The following is a 25,058-nucleotide window of genomic DNA, read 5'->3' on the forward strand; positions in this document are numbered from 1 at the left end:
ATAAAGCAAGTAACACCAGCAGAGCTTCAGAAACGAGATTTCAAGCTCCAGACCCTTAAAAGTACTCGAGGTTCAACATTTACAACATAACAAAGCACACGCATAGATGGTACTTCAGCAAACATAGGCCAGCATAGTACGGCGCACGAGACAGCGGCCGGCGGATTATTACTACTTTCTTCACATAATTACAATGACAAGGGGCGACCCGCCGACTTAAGGAGCATTTTAAGCTCCGCCTTCACGGGCTTCAGCAGTAGAACATGACGTTCTTCACATTGTCCTTCAGAGCTGGAAGGGGCTTGACAGCTGCGCCGCCGGGGGCCCGAGTACCGCGTGACGCCGACGAGCCGGACGTCGGTCCACGCCCACCGGGCCCACTTGCCATAGAGCCGCTGTCGGAGCTCTCTGGCTCCATGTAGAAACGGGCACGGAAGGCGGCCAGATGAGCATAGTATGCAGGTGGAACTGCAATGGAACAGTTCAGGAAAATATGACTTCAGAAAGGAGACAAAGCAGTAGAAGTATTTTTCACCGAAACAAGGCAGTAGAACTTTGACAGTGATCCCTGGAAGAAGGTAACTTACCAATCGACACCGAACGAGTGCACCTCGCGTAGCTGCAGAAGTGGTTCAAGTTAGAAATGAATTTTCTAAAAAAAAATTAAGACAGAGAGGGGACTAACGTGTAGCAGAGGTTGTTGGTGAGAGTCTGCAACCCATCAGCTGTAAAGTTGTTCTCGTCCCACAAGACGTGATAATGAGCGGGACGGCTGGTGCCCTAGAGACAAGAGGATATTATATAGATTGTCTGTTGGACCCTTAGATCACAAGATGAGATGCAAGCAAATTCTGTCTGGTGATTACCTTGATGCCAGCATGGCTGCACAAGTAAAAGTCGAATTCAGTCGGATGACAGATCTTCGTGTCCACAACGGTACCTTCAGATGTAGAGCATTTGGGAAGGAAGCCCATTTCAGACCAGTCAGCAGGCAGCAGCAGCAACAGCAGAGTACATGGGTGAAACCATGGTAGCAATGTGTGGTATGAGTTGTTTGTAAAATCTACGTACCTGGGAGTATGTTCCCACTCCTGTCCATCGAGTTCTTATCATTGTGATTGTGCGCAAATAGTCTCGTGTGATGGCGTTTCTGAACCACGATGAAAGTCACCTGTGGTTGGTAGTTTGCCTCCAGGGAGGCACAGGCCTGAGTCACACACAATGAGATCAGAATCTAATGGAAACATCTGAATACGGATAAATAAAGAACTGGATGGATGAAGTAGGTACTTACTTTTCGGATCGCATTGAGTTCAAACAGCAGAACTTGGTAAAACTGGCCCTCGCTAACGCCATCCCTGATAAAAGTATATAAGACAGGGCATCAGTGAAAGCAGACAGCACATGACCTGGTGTTCTCTGATTGGGCATGCACAAACCTGTAAAATATTATCCGCTGGGGCTTCTCACCGGTCGATTTCTTAAAGGATATAAGTAGCTCCCTGCATTTTTTTGTAGTGTAATGAATTGCTAGGATGTTCATAAGTTATAACTATTTAAAAATAGACGAGCAGTGTACCTAATCATGCCACTACTGACTGGTCCTTTCTGGGGATCTTGCCGGACCTTGTACAAATCCTCTATCAGCTCTTGCCGGTGCGCCTGAGCAGAAACTAACCCCGCGTACCTCGTAACCTCAGGCCAATCTTGGGAGGCTACAACCTACAAGACAGCGTGCAGTGACTGATTAACAGAGTACCAAACACCTCTTGCCAAAAAAATAATAGTCAAAGACTTGAGAACAGGTAGTCAGGTACTAAATATTTTTCAACTTACAGCAGCGATCGAGGGACTGCTGTCCTCGCCAGGATGAGGATGGGTCACATCAGCACCAAATATGATCGTAGGTCTGTCGGTGACCAGAGGAATACGCCTCGACAATGCATCCACCAGGACAGTGTTCCTGCCCCCGACCTTACAAAGCGAAAAAAGGTCAAGGAACATGGAACAAAGATGTAAATTGTGAAGAAAAGCAGCATCAGGGCACACTAACCTTGACATTTATCTTCAGTGCAATGTTTGCATAAATTTGCTTGTTCAATTTGAACACCTGCTTCGTGCAACAGCATTGCGAAACTATTCCAAGATCTATTTCGCACACGCGCTTCAGATCACCTAGCATCAGATAAAGAAACAAGTAACTGTAACAACGAACATCATGAACAATTAACTTAGGAAGGTTGCATTTGTCAGATACCATAAAGCGAGCCGTTGTTATCAGGAAGGATTCCAATAAGCAGATCAAGCTCCCGGCGCTGGGGTCCAAGAATGTTCATTGCCTCATGGTACCGAGCTTTGAGAGCTCGCTCCACTTGATCCGGGCGTGCACTCATGGGTGGAAGAACAGGCTCCAGAGCGAAGTCCTATCATGATGATGCATGATACTGTTACTGCTGAAGAAGACTAGATGAAGACTCAAAGCACAAAGCCTACGATTCATGTTGATGCTTTTATATCTATGGATCTTGGTGTGGTTCCTTCATGCTGATATGCGCATTAATTTTGCAGGAAGCATGCCAAGAATACTTGCCATTCCCGAGTCTTGGCACATCTGAGCAAGTTGATGGCAGAAATCACGAGCAAGCTTGTCCGGCACGTTACGGGCGAAATTGACGCACATCCAGCTTCTGACTTTGCCACCATTGACCATTTTCTGGTTATGAAAAATGAAAAGGGACATTAGATATTTATGGAGAAGAGAAAAGTATGTTTTTGGTCCCTCAAGCTCCCCAAAAGTATAGACTTGATCCCTCAAGATTTTTTGGTATACATTTGGTCCTTCAAGTCTCAAAACCAGATAAGTTTGGTCCAAAATCAGATTTTAAGCACGTTGACCGGGTTTGACAACGTTTGACCATGTTGACCATGTTTGAATGATGAACTGTAAATTCAAAAGCATGTTGGTTTTCACAAGCATGGTTTTTGTCACAAAATTTCAGTTTTTTTTGAATTTGTTTCCTAGTTTTTTGAATTTACTGTTCACCGGTCAAACCTGGTCAAACCCCAGTCAACGTGCTCAAAATCTGGTTTTGGACCAAACTTATCTGGTTTTGAGACTTGAAGGACCAAATATATACCAAAAAATCTTGAGGGACCAAGATGGGGAACTTGAGGGACCAAAAATATACTTTTCTCTATGGAGAATAAACAAATATATACGTCTATTTGGTTAACGAAACTTGGTCAGTGCTGAAAACCAATCGACTTTCAGGGGAAAAAAATCTGACACCGACTGACTGATGTTGGGCAGAAACTTCAGATTGTCAGTTACAGAACACTATTTTTTTTCAATACTCATTTGTTTTGTATTGTGCAATTCAACAGATACGGCATGCATGCAGAGTCTTCTGACTTCCGTTTTTTTGTAGGGCTAAGATGAAGCAAAAGTAAGATACAGGTAGATCGAAACCAGGAGCTGCTAAGGTCAAACTTTCTAGCTGGAAAGCTGCGTATTACGAAGCTTGCCAACATAAAAAAAAATGCAGGGCGCAAAGGCCTGTCGTTCATAGGAGCTGTTGACATGCACAGTGCTGCTTCAGTGTTTCTGAAGCAAGTTGCTTGCAAACAACTTGGCTAAGAGTTGTTTATTCAACCTTTGCTATTTGTTGGTTGGGCACAAAGTCTAACTAGCAAGTTATTTGTTTCAATCTTCAGTTGGCTCCCCTTTTGGTTCCCTCCCTTTCGGTTATTTCCATATACCAGAGATGAGGCTACTTTAGAGTTGAGTCAGCAAATAAATAAATAAAAAGATAGCCTTTGCTCCCGAAACAAAAGATGAGAGAACTTTGTGAACAGAAGAATATTTATGTGATTACCTTGTTCATCATATTCCACTGACCAACTCTGGGTAAACAATCCTTTTCTCTACCAGTCTCGTTGTACTTAAGCTGCATCAAGAGAAAAGGCGGCATAAAGCATGTCTGTAAAGTCAAAAGTTTACAGGCAAAGGATGCCCCATTCGCTTAGCGCAACTGCACTGCTGGGAGATGACCAAGGGTACGGCGGCGAAATAGCGAGTAAAATTCACAGTAAGTGGGACGACCTACCCGTGGGGCCGGCAAAATCCGTGCATCTACTGATGCCAGACGGTCGCTAATCTTAATGCCGAACTCTTTCGCATAAGGATCCTCCTGATAAGCATTGTGTTTGACCATCTGTGTTTCCGAAAAACAGAACAAAAAAAGAGGGGCAAGAGTTATATACTGAAGTTGCACAAACAATTATCTGTAGAAACACATCAGACATGAAAAACAAGAAATTTCATGCCTGGGTTATATCACGCTCCCGATCACGCGGGTACTGACATGTCTCATCCAAGAGAGCTCTTATCTGATTCTGATTTAGTCTCTTGGAGTACCTCTGTCCCTCCACTATTTTGCAGACCTGAACAAGCTCAACTCTGGTCAGAACATATCCAAATGAAAATGGTTCGAACATTTAATTGCTTTGGGCACTTGGCTTACCTCCATAGGCAAGTAATTTGGACGCTGCTGATTGCCAACTTGGAGGCAAGGCAGGTACGTGTGCTGGATGGCAAAGCCATATGTCTCCTGAAAGTATTGTACGACTGACTTTACTGTACCCCCTTCATCAACAGGAAAACTGCGGCATGAAGAAACAACGGATCATTCTCAGGGAATATAGCAAGCAGGGTTCATTTGGTAAATGCTTTCTAAAAATATCATAAAAAACTTGCATACGTTAGCTCTCGAGTTGCCTGGGTTGTCAGACCAGATATTCGGTACTTCCTTCGCATGTTGCCACGATGAGTAACTTCCACCTTTACTCCTCTCAGTGCCTTCTTGATCTATGGTATCAACAAAGAGCACAGAAATAAGTTTTGGAACAGTAGGCACTGAGCAAATTTCAGCTCAAGAAACCCACATTTTATCTGCTCTTAAAAGGACAAGTTAGTTTCGCGGGGAGACCTTAACACGTTCGGCGTCTGAGAGGGGCCTCGAATGGATGTCAGAACGCAGCAGCTGCGCGGCATAATCTATCACAGGCAATGGCTCAATGAAAGCTGTCGCTGACATATCTGCAAAAGCATGAAAGGGAAAATAAATAAATCCAAAGTAACAAAATCATGCAGAACATAATACGATATGAAGGTGAGATTGTTTTACCAATATTGAGTGACAGGCCCATCTGAGTAGGCCGGATGCTCTGGTAAAACCCGCGCCAGCTCTCTAATCCGTCGCCGAGGGGCTGCCTCCTGCCCAGGTCCGGCGAAAAGAAGGATCGTCCAAACGGCGCATATCTGTCAGAAGAACCAATTTGAACAGTTATCTTCCTCCATTTTCCAAAGGGCCTCTGTAGAATATCACTAGCGTGTGTGCGTCATTGCTACCTTGCAGAGGGCAGCTCCCGCAGCACAATGTCAAGGACCTGCAACGCCTCCTGAGGAGCTTCCGCGTGCCTCCCGGCCAGAAACATCCCGAGGCGATGGAGGTCGGCTCGTGCGGCGAACTTGATGACCACCTTGAAATTCCTCTGTCGCCTGAATCAAATGGAAGAAGAAAGTTAAGTTCAGAAACACTGAGCATATTTGTTCAGGTCTGAATAAATATGGAGTGCGAAATGGCTGACCTCTGGGCGCCGGATCCATCGTCGTCGTCAAGCAGAGTGATCTGAAACTCCTTGGAAGCGAACGGCAACGGGCCCGCCGTGTAGAGGCTCTTCCTGCCGTCGTACGCCGGCAGCCTCCCGCCGAGGTAGGCCGCCCTGTGCAGGTTCACCAGCTCGTGGATCACCGCCCGGTTGACGACGCGCGACGTGACCTCCGGGGTGATGGACACCTGCGGTTGGAATTCAGTTAAGTAATTTTGGCAAGACAGTAACAAAAAGAAAAGTACCTAGATCACAAGTCGCAAGGATAATAAATAAAAGAAATCAAGAGCAAGAGACGAACATGGTAGTGGTGGAGGTCCTTGTCCGGCAGCTGGGCGATGAAATGGTTGGCCTTGACCAGGCACCTGGTGCCGGCGCTGCCCTTGCCTGGGCGGAGGGGGAACCGGATCGCCTTGCTCGACGCCGGGATCGCCGCCTGGCCCGTTGCGGCAGCAGCCTCGGCCTGCGCGGGCACGGGCACTGGCTGGGCGGGTGGCGGCGAAGGGTCTTCCATTGCTTGGCGCAGCTCGGGAGGCAGGCGGCCCAACGGCCCTGCGGCGGCAGGGGCAGGGGAGGAGGGGCCGTCGCCACGGGCAGCACGGCCCCTGCCTCTGCCTGCGGCCGCATCGTGTCTTGGGTGCTGCGGCGGTGCGGCGGTGAATCCCTGGGTGCCGCGTCCTCCCCCTTGCTGTTGAGGGATTGGGCCGCGCCCACCTCCTCTGGCAGGAGGAGGATACTGCTGCTGCTGCGGCCTTCCCCTCCGTGACCCCATGCCGGCCGGCCGTGGACTGGAACTGCAAAAAATGGACTTGAAAAATAAAAAATAGGCATGGGAGTAAAACTGGAGAGAATCAATGATCCAATCCAATCAGACAAATATGTAGTGTATGAGCAAACAATTGGTGCATGAAACCAAAGGCGATAGTAATTGTGTGGTGTGGTTATACATGAAGAGTTATTAGCGCCTGCCTGGCTGCTGCTGTAGAGCAAAAATAAATCTTTGGAAGATGGGGAGGGAAGAAGAGCAGGAGCCTCGCCTCGCCTCGCCTCGCTGCTGGATCGGTCGATCGGTCGGGACTGCTTCCGATTGTGATCGTGATTGCTTTGGTGGGATGGAGGAGGAAAGTAGAGGGGGGAACCGCTGGTGGTGGTGGAAGTGGGAACTGAGTGGAGTGGAGCGTGGGGCCCACATCACACTCTCTCGTGCTTCCTTCCTTCCTTCCTTCCCCTGCACTGCACTGCACTGCATGATGTGATGGGATAGAGTATGCTGCTGCTGTGCTGACATGTTGCGCACGTGTCACCTCCTCCGCTTCACCTCCACCGTCCCTTCCCTCCAGCCTGGCATCCATATCCATTTCCCCTCTCCCTTAGACCGAACTGGACTAGAGTGGGAGCCCACGTGCCAGCACCTAGTATCACACAAGAGGTTAAGGGCATGTACAATGATGCCTCTCGCAGAGGATCCCCGCTTCCCTATCCAAACCTACTTTCCATGACATCCGATTCTACGTGACACACACTCCTTTACCGTAAGGCTATGCATTAGCCATGCCCTAATTCTACTAAATAAATAAATAATGACAAACAATTACTAGCATACATGGCTCTAGCATAGTACTAGTCATGGCTGGTCCATAAAAAGGATTTGTTAACTACAATGCTGGGAAGACCAATCGGCCGGGCGACATTGGAGACCCGCCTGACTTGGAAGGAACACGATCCTGTTCGTGGTGACGAATTTGGGCTGTTGTGTGTAGCGCTTCTCAAAAGGCTAATTCATATTTTTTTTTTCTCCCCGGAGCAGTATCAAGGACGAGAGATTCCGAAGACCTCCTCATCGGTGCACGCCGATGTTAGGATGGAGTGCACTATGATGGTGGCGCAATGCGCAAGCGAGACAACCCGGAACCCTAACTTATTTATGTGAGTCTTTGACGGTGACCTGCAAGTCTTATATACAGAAGAGCCCACATGCTTTCACTTCGCCACAACCATCTAAACCGACTTGGTTTCCAACTTAACAGTCAACAAAATGTCCGCTTGTCCGCCAAGAAATCAAAAATTACAACGGTAAAAGCAAGTTTCACTCCTGCAAGGCCACGTGCCATATTTCAATGGATCATTCACTCGTGCATGCCGCATGCCCTTTGGCCCGAGCACGTTTGGTGTATCCTTTCTCTCATCATACCAGTCACTAAGTGTAATTGGGAGAACCCACTATATATGCTGGTGTCACATCACCTCCACTAGCGGCAGTTAGAGACATTTAAATTGCGCACTAAATAGAGCCCTCCCAGGCCATCAACATATTTTACCGTCGGATCTGGACTTGTGGGTGTTCTTGACCGTTGGATCTTCATTTAAGGATTTAGTCTCGCCTGGCTTGACCGTTGGATCTTCATTTAAGGATTTAGTCCCACCTGGCTTTCATTGATGTGAAGATCGCGCTACACCGGATGGGCCGCTACTCCCGTAACAAAATCTAAGATCCATTGTTTAAATGGGCCTTCTTGCCAATGAATCAATCACCTGTGATCGATTTCCTATCCGTCGTAACGATGGCAACATAAATCGTCACTTTCCCTTCCGCTCCTCTATCACAACATGGCCCGCGAGCCCTAATGGAGGCGATAGCGGTGGCGGATGTCACCCAGATATAGACGTCCCAAAGTGGATTGGGAGGAGAAGGCGGCGATGCATCGTACAACGAAGAGCTTGGCAGTTGGGGAGGCGAAGAGGAAGCTGGAGAAGTGTGTGTGGCGGTGGTTGCTGCTCCATCGCCTTGTACTCCATCTCACGGCCCGCTAGCGATGTCGTCTGCCATCACCCTCATCTCGTTGTCCATCGGCGACGGCGTCCACCGCCTTCCACTGCCCCCTCTCTCCTCGCCCCTTATGAAACCACATAGTGGCGCTGCAGTCGACAGTACCTCTCCGTGCTCCCCGCAGCTCGCCTCTTGGTCTCGATCAAAAATCAAAGCTTAAGCTATGTAGACCCTCTCCTCATCACTAACTATGTTTGTAGTTCAATCATTCTCCTTCTCTATGAACTGAAGCATTGCCTAATGTTTCACATGTACCCGTTTGAAGACTAACCTTGCAGGAATGTTCAGTTTCAGTGACTAATTGCGGGAGTATATGATAAGATCTGATTCAGTTTGTGTTGTGAATTGAAAAACTATGCTTCTTAAGGTTTACATGAGTTCTCGTAAAATACTACATGGATGTGAATTTTGTAGTCTTCGAGAGGTTGGCCCTTGATCGAATACATGAGCATACCAGAATGCTTACCTGAAGAAATGTAGAGAAATGGTATTTTGCATGAAATAGATAATGGTGCATCCACTTTATTAGTCTTGTGAAGTGTTTTTCTGCAATTTATCCTTGCAATATGGTTCTTTGCGTATTCAGCTTGTGGCCTTCTTCAACGTCACATACATTTTCTGTGAGATCCATGGACGGTGACATGTGTTTCCTTCTCATCACCCATGACCTTGCTAGGAGACAACTGCCATGCGATCTCCAATTTGGTGACACTTCCACTGACCATGGTTGATGGCTCCACTGTATTCTTCGCCTTCCCAACGACCAAGCGGCACCCTCTAGTGCTGGCATCAATGTGGCAACATCGATCTATCTTTACGATGCTACAGCTGCTACTCTCTGCACCGAGGTGATTAACTCACTCATCAACAACAACCTCGCCTCTTCTACATCCCTACATGTTAGACAAGCTTCGTTCACCATTCAATCAACACATTCATTGTGCGTTGGATCCAGTCATATGCAAACAAAAATGGATGCAGTCCATATGGCACATAACTCCTAGAACAACCAAAGTAGCTATATAGGATTCTTAAGGATCATATGGACTTGCTTATTTATCTTGAAATCATGACTTCATCAAGCTCATCGTAAATTCCTAAAATCAACATACATTATTCTCTCAAATTAATGAAGCACACGTTCATGATCTACAAAACTATGTTTTTCAAGATAGCTACTTATACTTTTAGCTCGAATGTTTTCCAGTCCATCAAGCTCGATACTAAAACCTTTGGCATGTTATTAGGCATATTATTTTTGTAGCAATTTGTAAGTGTGTTTTGTCAAATCTAGCTTAAAAAGGAACAATTTCCGACGACTAGCGAGATGATTATTTCTTCATGTTTCACACTACTAATTGAAAAATGTTCACATCGTATAGTCAAGAATGTAAATAATGAGTATATTTTCACATTAGTTCCTTTCGGTCCTCCTAGGTTCACCATAATCTCCTAATTGAACAAGCCAACTTTCTCACACGGGAAGAACTCTACTAGCATCACTCATAGTTGGAGCTCCGAAGAACTTAGAATTCTCATTGTAGGATCTAGTGATTTCACAACATATTCGACATGGGGACGGTGATAAATGGACGTGTTGAGAACCATTGTGAGGGGTGATGTGACACAAATGTTCATCCTGATCAGATTTTCTAGTTTCTTCTATGAGGAATTTTTTTTGCAGGTTTTATGCTTTTCAGAAGAGGGAGTTTCAATACCGCCTCATGCCGTCCAAGGAGACCTGGAGACCTAGTATCTGTAAGAAACCATAGCAATTTGGTACCCCCTCCATCCCAAAATAAGTGTCTCAAATTTAGTACAACTTTGTACTAAAGTTAGTATAAAGTCGAGACACTTATTTTGAGATGGAGGGAGTAGTAATTTGTGTCCCAAATTATGTCCATTGCTTTGCATAGTACTATCAATAAATTAGCTAGAGATGCTTTATTAGAGCATTAGCGATGTTCTTATTGTCTGATAAAGGCATCGGAGAAAGCGAAAACAGAACCTTCCACATGTTCTCGCTTAACTTTGATAGTAGTGTTATGGACGGAAGATAGATAAATAACTATGATTTCAATAATGGTTGTTTTGCTATTTGGTACTCTGTTCTAGTGGCCCTGCTTGAAATTTTCTTTTGAACAATCTTTGACATTTAAAAGGGGAGTGACTTTCAATTTTTTTTGTTAGACTTCAAGTAAGAACTAATCAGGTTCTATTTTTGTGCTAAAGATAACTTTTCATAGAGGAACAAGTGTTTATCACTCTGAGTGCAAATTTACGTCCATCACTTATAAATATCAAGGTGTTTCCTTCAACAAATTTGGTTGTATTTTCCTATGTTTTTCTTCCCAGTATATTTTAATGTAATTGCTGAGTAAGGCTCTACATGACCCTTCTCCAAGTTTGGAACTTCCAGGTTCTCTCACGATACGTATTATGTACTTGCAAGACTTAGTTCAAGTATCATATTTTCTCTTCTCTTGTTATGAATATATGCGTTAATTTTTGCAATCTCGTATAACATGAATGCTCATCGAGTTTTCAGCGAACTGAAATTTGTTCACATCTTCTCACATATTAATTTCCAGCGTCTCATTGTCACAAGGGATTGGCACGGCAAACTTTTCGCACTGCTTCACTGCAAAATGATTAAACTCTCCTCCATCGCTTAAATTTCTCCCATTTGATAACTTACCTTTTCTATATTTGTTGAAATTTTTAACAATCCATTGGAAAAATAGACAGGCCTAAAAAATGATTAGAGTGTTTCCAAGCACAAAGGATGTTAATGTGCCTAAAAAATAACTGTAGAATCTTAGTGGTTTGCCTAATGCAGACCTTTTCCTAAATTCGAGTTGATAAAGGACATCCTTAATTATGCCAGAATATTCCAAGTAACTGAACATTAGTCAACTCAATGATTTTTTCATAAATCATCAAAACCAACTAGGGTAATATGGATATGTACTTTCAAGTTGTTATTTATTACAAAAATATTTAGTGCCACTTTATCAATTAATATCGTGTACAACTAGCAAAGCTCGTAATGTTGACACCCATGCTGAATTGTTGGGAGGCACAAATTAAGTTTTGTTAATATTGCAGAATTAATTATTGGTTTAGGAAATTTTACTTCCTTGGATTGATACTTAGTTCTCGTTGGAAACTTATTTCTTATTACAAACTCTTGCACTTGGGGCACAATTTCCTTACATCCTAATAAGACATCCTTCGACTGGAGGATTCTCAACCCTTCTATATACTCTAGATTTTTGTATTTGCTTTGATGCTAATTATAGATCAGTATCATGATATTTCTTATACCGTTCACCATTAGAGTCTCTACTAATATTGTTCAGTTGTCTACTAGTATATTTAAGAACATGCAAAACACATATGCAGTATATTTATGGAAGTGTCACAAATTATTCAAGAAGCATGCTATTTGTCAGTTCTTATTACATTTGGATTTTGGTCAATTATGTTTTAAGATAATATATATTGAAATATATAATGTTGCAAAATAAATTTAAAATCATCATGATTCATTATTTGTGTTTTGACATAACTATTTTATAAATAAGTATTAAAGTTTAGTATAAATATTTTAAATAGCTTTGCACTCTGTCATCAGTTTTTATACGATCCAGAACTATATAGTAAAGTCCGTTGCATGTGTATGCATGGCAGAGCAAGTCCGTTGCCTTTACTGTGAGTCCGGAGGGAGGACCATCGTGCACCCGACGAAGGAGAGTTTCCTGGGGCGTGACAGAGAGTTTGAGGAGATGTTCCGCGGCGAAGGAGACACCAGTGATGACGTCATGTCTCACAGCTATTACATAACCTTGTATTTGGATAATCTGGAGGAGGACCGGATCTACGGCGATTACAGCTGCGACAGTGAACTCCAAGAGGAAGTGCGGTTGCTTGACATAAATTAAGCACATGCATGACCCATCTGATGAAAAACCACCGTCTATTAGTAACCTGTGTCGCCATATTTTATTCCATCTAGAACCTTTATACTCCTCCTATAAGTCAATTGTCCGATCGATGCTGAACATTTGATTGATGCTTAATCTGCCTGCCTGAACTCCTATTTCATTTTGGCCAACATATTGCAGGTAGTGTGTGGATTGTTTGTTCTGGTTTGGGACCAAGTTGATGCAAATCTGTTCTAAATTTTGTCTCTCTAAGTAGTAGTACCTTGCCGTTTGTCTAGATCTATCTTATTTTACTTTTGGCAAATAAAGAAAGTATATTTCTTTGCTCAAGGGACTAGATGGTCAAATGTTAGCCGACGCAAACCCTTGATTGTTTTTTTTGAAATAATGTCTTGCTGCAACCCTTTAGAAGCATCATCACTTGCTGTAGAGTTTTTGTTCTAGTATTGCAAAACTAATTTCTTTTGTTGTGCTGTTGGTGGCATATGGCAAACTCCACACATGGCTTCCTAGATTTACTTCGTTCGTCCCGAATTACTTGTCACGGAACTGGATGGAGGAAGTACATACTACCAATAGCTATGTACTACACTTTCTATCTCTCTAGGAATTAGATACAGCAAGGGTTATAACAACATACTTGGGCTACTATGTCAGATTTTTACCAGCACTTTGTTCTGTGCATGGCATGGTTGAGTAGGCAATGTAATCCATATCTCACAGGGTCGCAGAAAGCTCGGCTTATTAGTCAAACTAGTTGAACACCCGTAGCATGGCATGGTTGAGCAGGCAATGTAATCCACTAGTTAGGAAACGCGCCTTGGGCGCGCGGTGCCTGGCTCAACACATTGCCCCGTCGTGTATCTATTTGTCGTCGGGGAGGATGAATCCTCGCAGGGGAGGTCGAATCCTCGCCGGGGAGATTGATTTCTCGCCTGAGAAACATGATTCCTCGCCGGAGAGGCTGCTTTCTCGCCGGAGAACCTCGCCGGCTGCTTTTTTGAGCGCCTAGGGCCAAAGCGAGGCGTTATGCAAACGCCCAGTGCTTATGCGCGCCTAGGCGAGCGCCTTCTTGAACAGTGCTGAAAATGCATCAGTTCAATGCATCAAACTAGCATTGGAAGCATGACATTGCCGATCGTCGAGATCTGAAACTGAGCCGGAGACGCAGTCAGGAGCGATTTCTAGGCAAATCCTAAACGGCGCCCGCTGCGTCCGTTTTAGTTGTTTTCGTTAACGGGCGCATACTTTTCTCAGTTTATCCCGCAAAAAAAGATGCGCATGGGTGGTAATCGAACCCAAAACGTCTTCACTCTAAGCAAGCTACTGTAACCAACAGGCCAACCAGTCCAGGTGTGTTCTAATACATCTTCTTTCTACTTTTCTTCTTCTTCTTTTTTAATTTTTCCTTCTTTTCCTTTTTCCTGTTCCCTTTTCTCCTATGTTGGAGCGATTTTGTACATTTTTTTCCTTAGTCATTTTCTTTGTTAAATGCGTGAACCTTTTTTTTATCAAAATCCGATGAACCTTTTCAAATTCATGAACTGTTTTTAAAATCACTGAATTCTTTTTCAAAATCAATTTTTTTCCAAATCAATGATTTTTTTTTCAAAATCAGTGAACTCTTTTCAAATTCGATGAACTCTTTTCAAAATTGATGAAATCTTTTTCAAAACCGATGAACTCTTTTCAAAATCCATGAACATTTTTTCAAAAGCGATGAACTATTTTCAAAATCGATGAACTCTTTTCAAAACGGATGAACTCTTTTTCAAAACCAATGAACCTTTTTTCAAAATTGACAAAAAAAATTCAAATCGATGAACTTTTTTTCAAAATCGGTGAACTCTTTTCAAAATCGATGAACTCTTTTCAAAATCGATGAAATCTTTTTCAATACTAATGAACTCTTTTCAAAATCCATGAACTCTTTTTCAAAAGCGATGAACTCTTTTCAAAATTGATGGACTCTTTTCAAAATGGATGAACTCTTTTTCAAAACCAATGAACTCTTTTTCAAAATCGATGAACTTTTTTTCAATTTGATGAACTCTTTTTCATTTTTTCAAAATTGTTGAACTTTTTTCAAAATTGTTGTTTCTAAATCAATGAACTTTTTAGAAAAATCGATGGACTTTTTCAAAATCGATGTACATTAAAAAATCATGTTTTGAAATCACGAACAAAAATCGATGGACTTTTTCATTTTTTCACGTTTTGAAAAATCGATGAACAAACATTTGAAAAAGTGAATAAATTTGAAAACTATGAACACGTTTTGAAATCACGAACAAAAAACGAAAAATACATTAAAAAAATAAAATTCCATGACCTTTTTAAAACGTGAACAAATATTGAGAACATGAACAAAAATTTATATACGACGAGAGATTTTCAAATATACACTGAACATGTTTTTGATATAAGATGAACAAATTTTATACATTGAACATTTTTGTAATATAATCTGAACAATTTTGAACTACACAGTGAACAATTTTGTGATATGCACTGAAAAACCATTTCAATACCCATTGAACATTTTTCATGTACACTGAAAAATTTAAAATTGTGAAGAAAATTTGAAAAAGTGAATAAATTTGAAAACTATGAACACGTTTTGAAATCACGAACAAAAAACAAAAACTACATTTTTTTTAAATTCTATGATTTTTCTCAAATTTAATGAATTTTTGCAAAATGGATGAACTTTTTTTTGAAAATCGATGAACAATTTTTCAAATTTGATGAACTTTTTTAAAATTTGACAAACTTTTCCAAAATCGACGAACTCTTTTTCAAATTCGATGAGCCTTTTTCAAAATTGATGAACTATTTTTTAAAATTCTTAAACAAATTCAAAATCTGATGAATTCTTTTTTATAAAAAAAATAACTTTTCCAAATTGTTTTCAAATAATTCGCAAATCTAATAAATAGCGCTGACGCGTTGGTCTTAAATAGCTCGTGTTCCTTGTAGTCGCTGGTGTTCACAGGTTGTAGTGGTTAGCAAAACGGTTCTCGTGTTGTAGCCGTAAAGCGTGAGTTCGAGTCGCTGTATCCGCTCTTTTTGTGTGTTATTTACGCGAGACCTTTTTTTTTTTCCTTCACTGTGTGCGGTGGGCCGGCCCATGGGGTGCGGAGTGTGAGCGCCAGCTGCCTGAACCGGCGCTTAGGGCGCCGGTTAGGAGCTCCCGGAACTCGAACCCAACACTTCTTCGTTGTATGTAAGCAGCAATAACCAACCTTCCAACCACATCGGATGTGTTCATGCACATCTTCTTCATTGTTTTCTTCTTTATTTTTCCTTTTTCCTTTTTCTCCTTTGTTGGAACGGTTTTGTTCATTTTTTATTTTTATTTTTCTTTGTTAAATGCGTGAACTTTTTTTTTATCAAAATTCGATGAACCTTTTCAAATTTGTGAACTGTTTTTCAAAATCAATGAACTTATTTTCAAAATCAACGAAATCTTTTCAAAATAGATGAACTCCTTTTTCAAAATCAATGAACTATTTTAAAATTGAGCAACTTTTTTCAAAACCGATGAACTCTTTTTCAAAACCGATGAACGTTTTTTCAAATTGATAAAATCTTGTTCAAAATCAATGAACTATTTTTCGAATTGATGAACTCTTTTCAAAACCGATGAACTCTTTTTCAAAACCAATGAACTTTTTCAATTCAATGCACTCTTGTTCAGAATCAATGAACTCTTTTCAAAATTGATGAACTCTTTTCAAAATCGATGAACATTTTTTCAATTCGATGAACTTTTTTCAAAACCGATGAACTCTTTTTTCAAAACCCATGAACTTTTTTTCAAAATGGATGGACTTTTTTCAAAATCATTGAACTTTTTAGATAAACCTATGAAATTTTCTAAAAATCGATGATCTCATTTTCAAAGTTTCTTTTTCTTTCTAAAAAATAATTTATACGTATTGGTTTTACTAAAGGAAATGGTAACCACGACAGTTTTTCTAGGAGTGTATAAAAGAACTAGTTCGGTGCAGTGGTCAAAGCATCAAGTCCTGGTGCAGCTAACAAGGTAATCAATTGATGTGCTGCAGGGTTCGAATCCTAGACATCCCATATTTTCAGTTACAATTGTTTTTTTTTCCTTTTTCTTCTTCACGTCTACTTTGTTGACTCGGTTGGTGGGCCGAGGCCTAAAGCGCTGGTTAGGAGCTCCCCGATTTCTACGGACGTTCAAACTACAATTGCGTCCTCGGGGATCGGGCCCATGCATGCAACGTTGGATCCAGGCCTGGAGTTTTCTTGGGCTTTTCTTCGAAGACGTATGTGGGCTCTCTGGAATAACCCTACGCACGAGCGATCAATCAACTCCAGGCCTTCGACTTCAGCGCCGTCGTCCTTGTCTGCTGTCTCGCGTGATTCCATCGTCGCCGCCAAGATCTCACTCCCCTCGCCGACGCATACGGCTCCAGTACAATCTCCCGGCGTCGGGGTTGCCCGTCGCGGCGGCGCATCAGCGCCCCATGGCGGGCGTGCCTCCTTCGGTGCGTGGTGCCTCCGTCTCGGGAGGGACGAACCCTCATCCAGCTCCAGTCATGGGGGTGACTTCCACTCCCTCGCGCCCTCCGGCTCAGACGCCGGGCTTCTCCAGTTCACCTCTTCTCCAGCGAGGACCGGCGCCGGTCTACAACTACGGTGGGAACCAACCCCCTAGCTATGGCCAGGCCAGGCACTACGCCCCGCCATACGGTCCGGCCGTCGCCGGTGCGCCAGGCTCTACGTATAGGACTTCGCCGGCCGGGATGTCCGTTCCTTCACAGTTCCATCCAGGAGGGATTGTGGCACAACCAGTCCAGAAACGTAAGAAGAAGAAGAAGAAGCTGCATCAACAACAGTTTGCTGGGGGAGCTTTGCAACATGGTTTTCACCCACCGGCTCAACACATGCAGGTTCAGCAACATATACCGCATCAACCTATACAACAACAACATGTGCAGTCTTTTCAGCAGGGGCAATATCAGCAATTTGTGCAGCAGCAGAACACTCAGGTGCCACAGGGGCCTACTACTGTCGATGTGCCTTCTCTGGGAGTTCCCGTGTCTGATGTGCAAGTGAATCCTACAGTGCCTAAGAACAAGGCTATGAAAGGGGTCCGACGCTGGAAGTGTGCGGTGTATAAGCATGCCGCAAAGGATTGCACAGTGCAGCATTATTGTTATATTTGTGACAAAATCGCTTATCCAACGTTGCAGTGCCCGGTTCTGAAACTCCCCAAGCCCAATGATTTTGTCCCGGGAGTTCGTGTTGAGGAGACTTACTTTGCCCTGCTGCCACATAGTGTGGTGAAGGATCATTTGGCGCCGACACAGACACCGATCGCCCGTGTTCATGTGAGTGGGTTGATGGTACCGGCGAGCGTTGTCGAGAGTCAGATTGCTAGGAGATGTCCGGTACATGATCAGTGGAAGTGGGAGGCTATTCAACACGGGTCTGATGCTTACCTTGTTAGCTTTCCTTCTTTCGAGGACTTGGACAGGGTTGACGGAATTCAGATGAACGTGCCGTCGGTTAATGCCCAGATGACTGTCACCGCATGGAGGTCGCAGGAGGTCCCACATAAGCTCGAGCTTCAACAGATTTGGCTCCATGTCGAGGGTGTTCCTCATACGGTGCGTCATTTTTGGGGTCTATGGGCCGTTGGTACTTTGATGGGCAAGACCTTAGATGTGGATCTCATTAGCCTGCGACGCCGGGGTGTAGTTCGGATTCTCGTGGCTATGACCAACTCTCAGATTTTGTCTAAGGACAAGGATGACGCGGGGCCTTTTGTTGCAACAGATGTGCTGGTTAAGCTCAAGGGCTATGCATTCACGTTCAGGAAGGAGCCGGCTGGATACATTCCGGACCCTGACTTTGTCCCATTTATTTGGAGACGCAAGGGTGATGATGCTGACAATGAGAGCGGCACCAAGGAGAAGGATGATGTGATGGACACCTCAGAGCACACCGGGAACCCTTCCAACTACCCGTCTTCTAGTTCTGCTCCGGCGAATAAAATTCATGAGACTCAAGTTCAACGACGTGTACTGTCGAGTGTTGGCTCTGGAGGTGTGACAGGACGTGGTTCAGTGATTTTAGTGCAGGAGTTTGCCTCGCCTTCTACGCCACGGGCTGTGGTTGTGTCGTAGCCTTCGTCGCCTTCTCGGACTGCAACGTCGTCACCCGCTGCCCTCCAGTTGGTGCAGGTCACCGGCGGCTCGGCGGGATGCCCGGACTCTCCATCTGCTGAGCTGGCGCAGCAGCCCCCGCCGTCGACACGGATGGCGCCGTCGCAACCGGCTGTCTCCAAGCCGGTGCAGGCAGCCGGAGTTTCAGGGGGCGCCCTGTAGTGCCTTTATTTAGCGGGCATCCAGCAGTGGCGGCTTCAGAAATTTGCAACCGGGTATTCATGTGTATTCATTTTGCCAAAATCATTGTTGTTTTTCGAAAATAGTCACTGTTTTGCCAAAATCAACACTGTTTTGTAAAAATCATGGGTATTCACATGAAGACCCAAGCATACCCCTAGCGCCGCCCCTGGCATCCAGCGGCTCGGGTAGGGCCAACCCAGCACGCATCTCAGTTGGAGCTGTGCATGCATGTTTCGAGTGTGCTAGGAAACAAAGGGCTGGCCTCGGGTGTGCAGCCATGCAGTACTGCACATTCAACTGTTATTCGATCTCCATCGGAGCCGGACGCGTCCGCGGCTGCTCAACAATTTCAATGAAGCCGAACGTGTACGTCTCACCCATGCACGCACCACCCGTGGTCCCGCCTCCAGACACGCCATCTTCGGCGGTGGCGTTGAGTGTACCGGTGGTTGTGACTGCCGGGGAGGGGGTTGCTACTACACCCTCATCCCCTCCTCCGGCGGATGTTCCTACACGACTTTCTTCATCGGGGGTGACGCCCACACGTCGCAGTGCCCGCCATGCGGTGGCTGACGATGGAACGACGGACACTGACGAAACTCTTTGGCCAAGGCTATGCGGCGTAAAGCTGTACAGAACCTCGACAACCAAAGTACCTTGTCATCATCCAAATCGTTTTTATCCTTTTTCTACTACATCCATCGTTGCTAAGTTGAATAATGTGGGTGTTAGTCTAGGAAGTAATGAGAATGATATTTCTGTTTCCGCAAACACATTGAGACATTTGGAATATGATCGATTAAAGGTCACTCCACGAGTTTCTAGCAAATATTTTAGCTCTCATCTAGATGAGGAGGAGCTGCATGCCACATCAGATGGTCAGCTACTCGCTCATGTAGTAGGGGAGGTTTCAGACGTGGGCTTGGAGGAACCCGGGCTTAGTTCATTGATTGAGCTTACAACTTCCGGTCGTAAATCCAAGTCTGACCGTTCGAAAAAAGGTCGTAAACCCTCTAAGAGGATGAAATTTTCTAAATCTCCTATTGTTTCCTCATGAATGGCATGTTCTTTAATAGTAGAGGTCTTGGTGACTTGGCTAAACATCTATTCATAGCGGAATGTAATAGGGAGTACAATTTAGACTTTCTGGCTTTATCTGAAATGGGGAGACGTGATTTCTCAGCAAGTCTGCTTGACCGCCTGTCTGGCGGGATAGACTATAATTGGATTTCAAGGCCACCTCGAGGTCGTTCTGGGGGCATTTTACTTGGCATTAACACAGGGACTTTGGATGTTCTGGCTAGTTCGGATGGAGAGTTTCATATTAAACTCCATATTCGAAACAAAGCTGACAACTTCACATGGACCCTCGCCGTCGTGTATGGGGCAGCCCAGGATGAGCTCAAGGCCGTTTTTCTCCGTGAACAGGTTAATCTGGCGAAAGATAATCCCTACCCCATTCTTATTGGTGGGGATTTTAACTTGCTACGATTTCCAAATGAGAAAAGCCGAGGTAGGTTTGATAATCATTGGCCTTTCCTTTTTCAACGCTGTCATTGACAGTCGGGATTTGCGAGAGGTTTCCATGATTGGAAGACAGTTCACCTGGGCGAATAGTCTTCCGGAGCCGACATATGAGAAACTAGACCACGTTTTAATGGATACCAACTGGGAATGCAAATTCCCAATGCTTTCTGTTCGCGCTCTTCCTCGTATAGAGACTATTTCAGACCATGCACCCATTCTCTTAACCAATGGATTACCTCGATCACAGCACCGACGCAGGTTCAAGTTTGAACTGGGTTGGTTGCATCGGGATGGATTCCATGAAATGGTCAAGGAGGTGTGGGATAAACCAGTTGCCGGGCTTACCCCAATACACATATGGAACAACAAAACGCGTGCATTACGTAAGTTCCTTTGTGGATGGTCTAGGCACACTGCGGGTATCCTAAAAAAGGAGAAGCTTCGTCTTTCATCTATTATTGATGATTTAGAAGCTCTGGCAGAGATTAGACCTCTCTCTGACATCGAAATAGAGATTAAGAGTCAATCAAATGCCCAGTTAGCTCACATGCTGCGCGAGGAGGAACTCAAGTGGTACCAACATTCAAACTCTCAGTTTATCCTAAAAGGTGATTCGAATACGAGATTTTTCCATGGTGTCGCCTATGGTAGACATCGGAAGAAACTTATTCATTCCCTGCAACAGGAGGAGGGCACGATTGAAGGGCATGAGCAACTTAAGTCTTATATCACTAGTTATTATAAAAATATGTTCGGAACCCCTGAGGAAGGAAACTTCTCGATGGATGAGTCTCGAACAGATGACATCCCCCAGGTTTCTGATGCGAAAAATAGCCTTCTAACATCTCCATTTTCCGAGGAGGAAGTTAGAAAGGTGGTTTTCCTAATGGAACATAACAAAGCACCGGGTGCTGATGGTTTTCCCGCTGAGTTCTACATAATTTTTGGGAGGTCATCAAACAAGATTTCCTACTCTTGTTTGGATGCCTTCACGTTGGCCAACTAGAGTTGTTTCGCTTAAACTTCGGTGAAATTATTTTATTACCTAAGGTTAATGAGGCTGAAAGGATACGACAGTATCATCCAATTTGCCTCCTTAATGTTAGTTTTAAAATATTCACTAATGTAGCGACGATTAGGCTAAATTCGGTTGCTGAACATGTGGTTTGTCCTTCTCAAACTACTTTCATGCAAGGCAGAAACATCCTAGATGGGGTTGTTGTCCTTCGTGAAACAGTTCATGAATTGCATCCAAAAAAATGAAGGGGTGGTTCTTAAAATCGACTTTGAAAAGGCTTATGACAAAGTCAAGTGGTCTTTTGTTCAACAGACTCTCAGAATGAAATGTTTTTCTGCAGAGTGGCGCGCAATGATCCATAGTTTCGTGACTGGAGGTAGTGTTTCCATTAAAGGCAATGATGACGTTGGCAACTATTTCCAAACGAAGAAAGGATTGCGACAAGGTGACTCAATATCGCCCATGCTATTCAATATAGTGGCTGATATGTTAGCTGTCATGATTGAGCGTGCTAAGGTTGATGGCCAAATTGATGGGGTAGTGAATCATCTAGTGGATGGTGGCCTATTTATCCTCCAATATGCTGACGATACGATTCTCTTTATGGATCATGACCTCGAGAAAGCAAGAAATCTGAAATTAGTTTTATCAGCATTCGAGCAACTCTCGGGGTTTAAGACCAATTTTCATAAAACTGAATTGTTTTGTTTTGGCGAGGCTCAAGACGAGTCCCATCTGTATGCTAAGCTATTCGGATGAGGATTGGGCCAGTTTCTGATCACTTATTTGGGGATACCGATACATTATCGGAGACTCACAAATGCTGAATGGAAACACGTCGAGGAGAGACTACAAAAAATACTTAGCAGTTGGAAAGGTAAATTGTTATCTCTGGGTGGAAGGTTGGTCCTCATAAATTCAGTACTAAGTAACATGGTACTATATATGATTTCCTTCTTCCAATTGCCGAAAGGAGTATTACATAGATTGGATTACTTCTGATCGAGATTCTTTTGGCAAGGATATAGCGAGAGAAAAAAAATATCGGCTGGCTAAATGGAGTGTGGTTTGCCGTCCCAAGGACCAAGGCGGTTTGGGCATTCATGACCTTGAGGTTAAGAATAGGGCCCTCCTCGGCAAATGGTTGTTTAAGTTGTTGACGGAAGATGGTGTATGGCAAACCCTCCTAAGGAGAAAATATGTGAGTTCTAAGGCGGTATCCCAAGTATACTGGAAGCCTGGGGACTCTCATTTTTGGGCCAGACTAATGGCAACGAAGAAATATTTCTTCCACTATGGTTCCTTCTCAATTAAGGATGGCTCAAAAATTAGATTCTGGAAGGATAAGTGCCTAGGTAATGCTACTCTCCGGGAACAATATCCAGCTTTGTACAATATTGTGCATCACAAGGGCGATACTATTGCCAAGGTTTTGGAATCATTTCCGCCAAATGTGACGTTCAAAAGGGATTTAATTGGACCTAGACTCCAATCGTGGAACATACTGCTCCAACGGTTAACCACGGTACAGTTGTCACAAGGGTCCGATGTCTTTCGTTGGAACCTACATGAGAAAGGCCAGTTCTCAGTGGAGTCTATGTATAGAGCTTTGATCGAGTCAGATGTGCCAGTTGATAATAATAAGAAGATCTGGAAGATGAAGATACCTCTCAAGAATAAAATCTTTGCATGATATCTTCGTCGCGGAGTCATTCTTACTAAAGATAACCTTATTAAGAGGAATTGGCATGGAAGTACGCAATGTGTATTTTGTCTGCATTATGAGACAATAAAACATTTGTTCTTCCACTATAAATTGGCTCATTCTATATGGTCAGTCATCCAGATAGCTTCTGGCTTGTATCCTCCGTGTAGTGTTGCTAATATATTTGGCAACCGGTTACATGAGATTGATCACAGGTTTAGAATTCTTCTCAGGGTGGGAGCGCTTGCCGTGATTTGGTCGCTTTGGCTATGTAGAAGTGATAAGGTTTTTAATGATATAAGTACTTCCCTTATGCAGGTTATCTACAGATGTACCGGGACGCTTCGTTTATGGTCCTCTCTACAGCGAGTGGAGAATCAAGACCTGTTTATGGAGGTGTGTACACGATTGGAGGCTGCGACGAGGGAGTTCAGGAAATCTATGACAGGCTGGGGATCCAACTTCCAGATGATTTTCGTTAGAGCAAGGATAACTTACTCTGTGAACTTAAAGAGTAGGACGATCGAGGCTACCCGGTGCTCTCTCGGGGGAGTGGATGCATCGATATCTTACCAAGGAGCAATTGTCGCAGCTTTATGCTTTGGAGGAGGCATGCTGGAAGCAGAGGGGGGGGGCCGAATTTCGTGTTTTGACCCTTTTTGCATACAAATTCAGGATCTGACCCTCCGGTGGAAAAATTTCGGGATCTAACCCTTTTCCTACCGCCAGGGGATGTGGCGGTAAGGTTGCACGTCCTACCGCCACACCCCCTGGCGGTAGGTACCTAGACGGCGACTGACGGCCGTCAGCCACTGCTGACGTGGAAAAGGGCGTACCGCGAGAGGTCCTGGCGGTAGGATACAGAGGCCTACAGCCATCACCCCTGGCGGTAGGGTCCTGGGGGGTGGATAAGTGGCTACTTTGTGGGCCCCACCACCACTCTTCTTCCCCATTCATCTCTTTCCCCGTGGTCAGCTCCTCTTCCCTCTCTCTCCCCCTCACAAACACCCCCTTGATCCCCTCCATTTCCTTGAGATTTCACTGGTGGATCCGGAGCATTTTCATCACCTAAGGTACCTCTCTCATTTCCCCTCATTTTGATTGGTTGATATCTTTGTTTTGTGTGGATTTGGTCAATTTACTGCAAACCCTAAGTGTTGATCTTGTTGTGTGCATTTATGACGCATTTATGGCTCATTTATGATGCATTTATGGCTCATTTATGGCTAGGGTTAGGGGTATGTTAGGGGTTATTGTTGGTGCAATAATGCTCCCTTATAGTTTTGAAGATTGTTGACATAAATAGTTGTGGGACTAATGTGTTTGCTAGTGCACACAGAGTAAAACGTCCCTGAAGTATCGAGGAGTTTGCTTACAACTCCGAAGGATAATCACCTGTCCTGTGACGTTGATTATCACCGAAGATTATGCTGAGAAGAGTGACCCCTCAAAATTGCTGTCGAAAAGCAATCTGTTCGGTGCGTGTCCGAAGGATATGAAGGCTACTGAAGAACTGAAGACGGAGCGAAGACGTAGCATTTGTTTCGTTGCTTTTCTTTGGTTATCTTGAGTCATAGGACAACCGTACTATTAAGAGGGGTACAGTGTTCGAAGCTTTGATTCTCTGATGCTTAACCCATTCCTATGAAAGCTGTGAGAGAAATCTCTTTGTGCTCCGAGTGGATACTTGCCAACAAGAGACTGTGATCTTCTGTGTTGCAAGAGATTTGCCTCGGACCAAAGAGTTAGTATTACTTGGTCCGCAAGTAATATTACCGTTGCTCGTTTTTCCGACCGTTGGAGTCGTGGCATTTCACCATTGGCTGGAACCCATGTCCATTTCGGCCATTTCCCTTATGGGAAGGCTGCGGCTATAAATAGCCACCCCGCACCGGCTTTTGTCGGTGGCTGCTCTGTTTGATTTGAGAGAAGACTGTGTGAGCAACCCCCTCTCCAAGAGTGATTTGAGTTTAAAATC

The 25,058-nt window shown here is 44.1% G+C and overlaps 1 protein-coding gene across 4 annotated transcripts; it reads right to left on the bottom strand.

Annotated features, from left to right (window-relative positions):
* Positions 1-25: 25 nt before the first annotated feature.
* LOC123146363 (protein argonaute 1C) lies at positions 26-6,868 on the bottom strand. Of its 4 annotated transcripts, none has more exons than XM_044566021.1 (23): positions 6,718-6,868; positions 5,972-6,464; positions 5,650-5,858; positions 5,411-5,560; positions 5,187-5,320; positions 4,989-5,098; positions 4,761-4,867; positions 4,524-4,662; positions 4,327-4,443; positions 4,107-4,214; positions 3,876-3,947; positions 2,591-2,713; positions 2,258-2,423; positions 2,054-2,175; positions 1,837-1,974; positions 1,580-1,722; positions 1,440-1,502; positions 1,295-1,358; positions 1,072-1,207; positions 867-940; positions 686-780; positions 588-619; positions 26-468 (listed from the first exon to the last, which is right to left on the bottom strand). In XM_044566021.1, exons 2-23 carry the CDS (start codon positions 6,440-6,442, stop codon positions 251-253), a joined length of 2,991 nt encoding a protein of 996 aa, XP_044421956.1. In that variant the 5' UTR covers positions 6,443-6,464; positions 6,718-6,868; the 3' UTR covers positions 26-250. The 4 variants fall into 4 exon arrangements, with proteins under 4 accessions (XP_044421956.1, XP_044421953.1, XP_044421954.1 ...); XM_044566018.1 differs by having other exon boundaries at positions 6,708-6,865; XM_044566019.1 differs by having other exon boundaries at positions 6,618-6,845.
* Between the last annotated feature and the right edge of the window lie 18,190 nt (positions 6,869-25,058).

This window comes from Triticum aestivum, chromosome 6D, assembly GCF_018294505.1.
Source record: "Triticum aestivum cultivar Chinese Spring chromosome 6D, IWGSC CS RefSeq v2.1, whole genome shotgun sequence".
NCBI classification, from domain to species: domain Eukaryota; kingdom Viridiplantae; phylum Streptophyta; class Magnoliopsida; order Poales; family Poaceae; genus Triticum; species Triticum aestivum.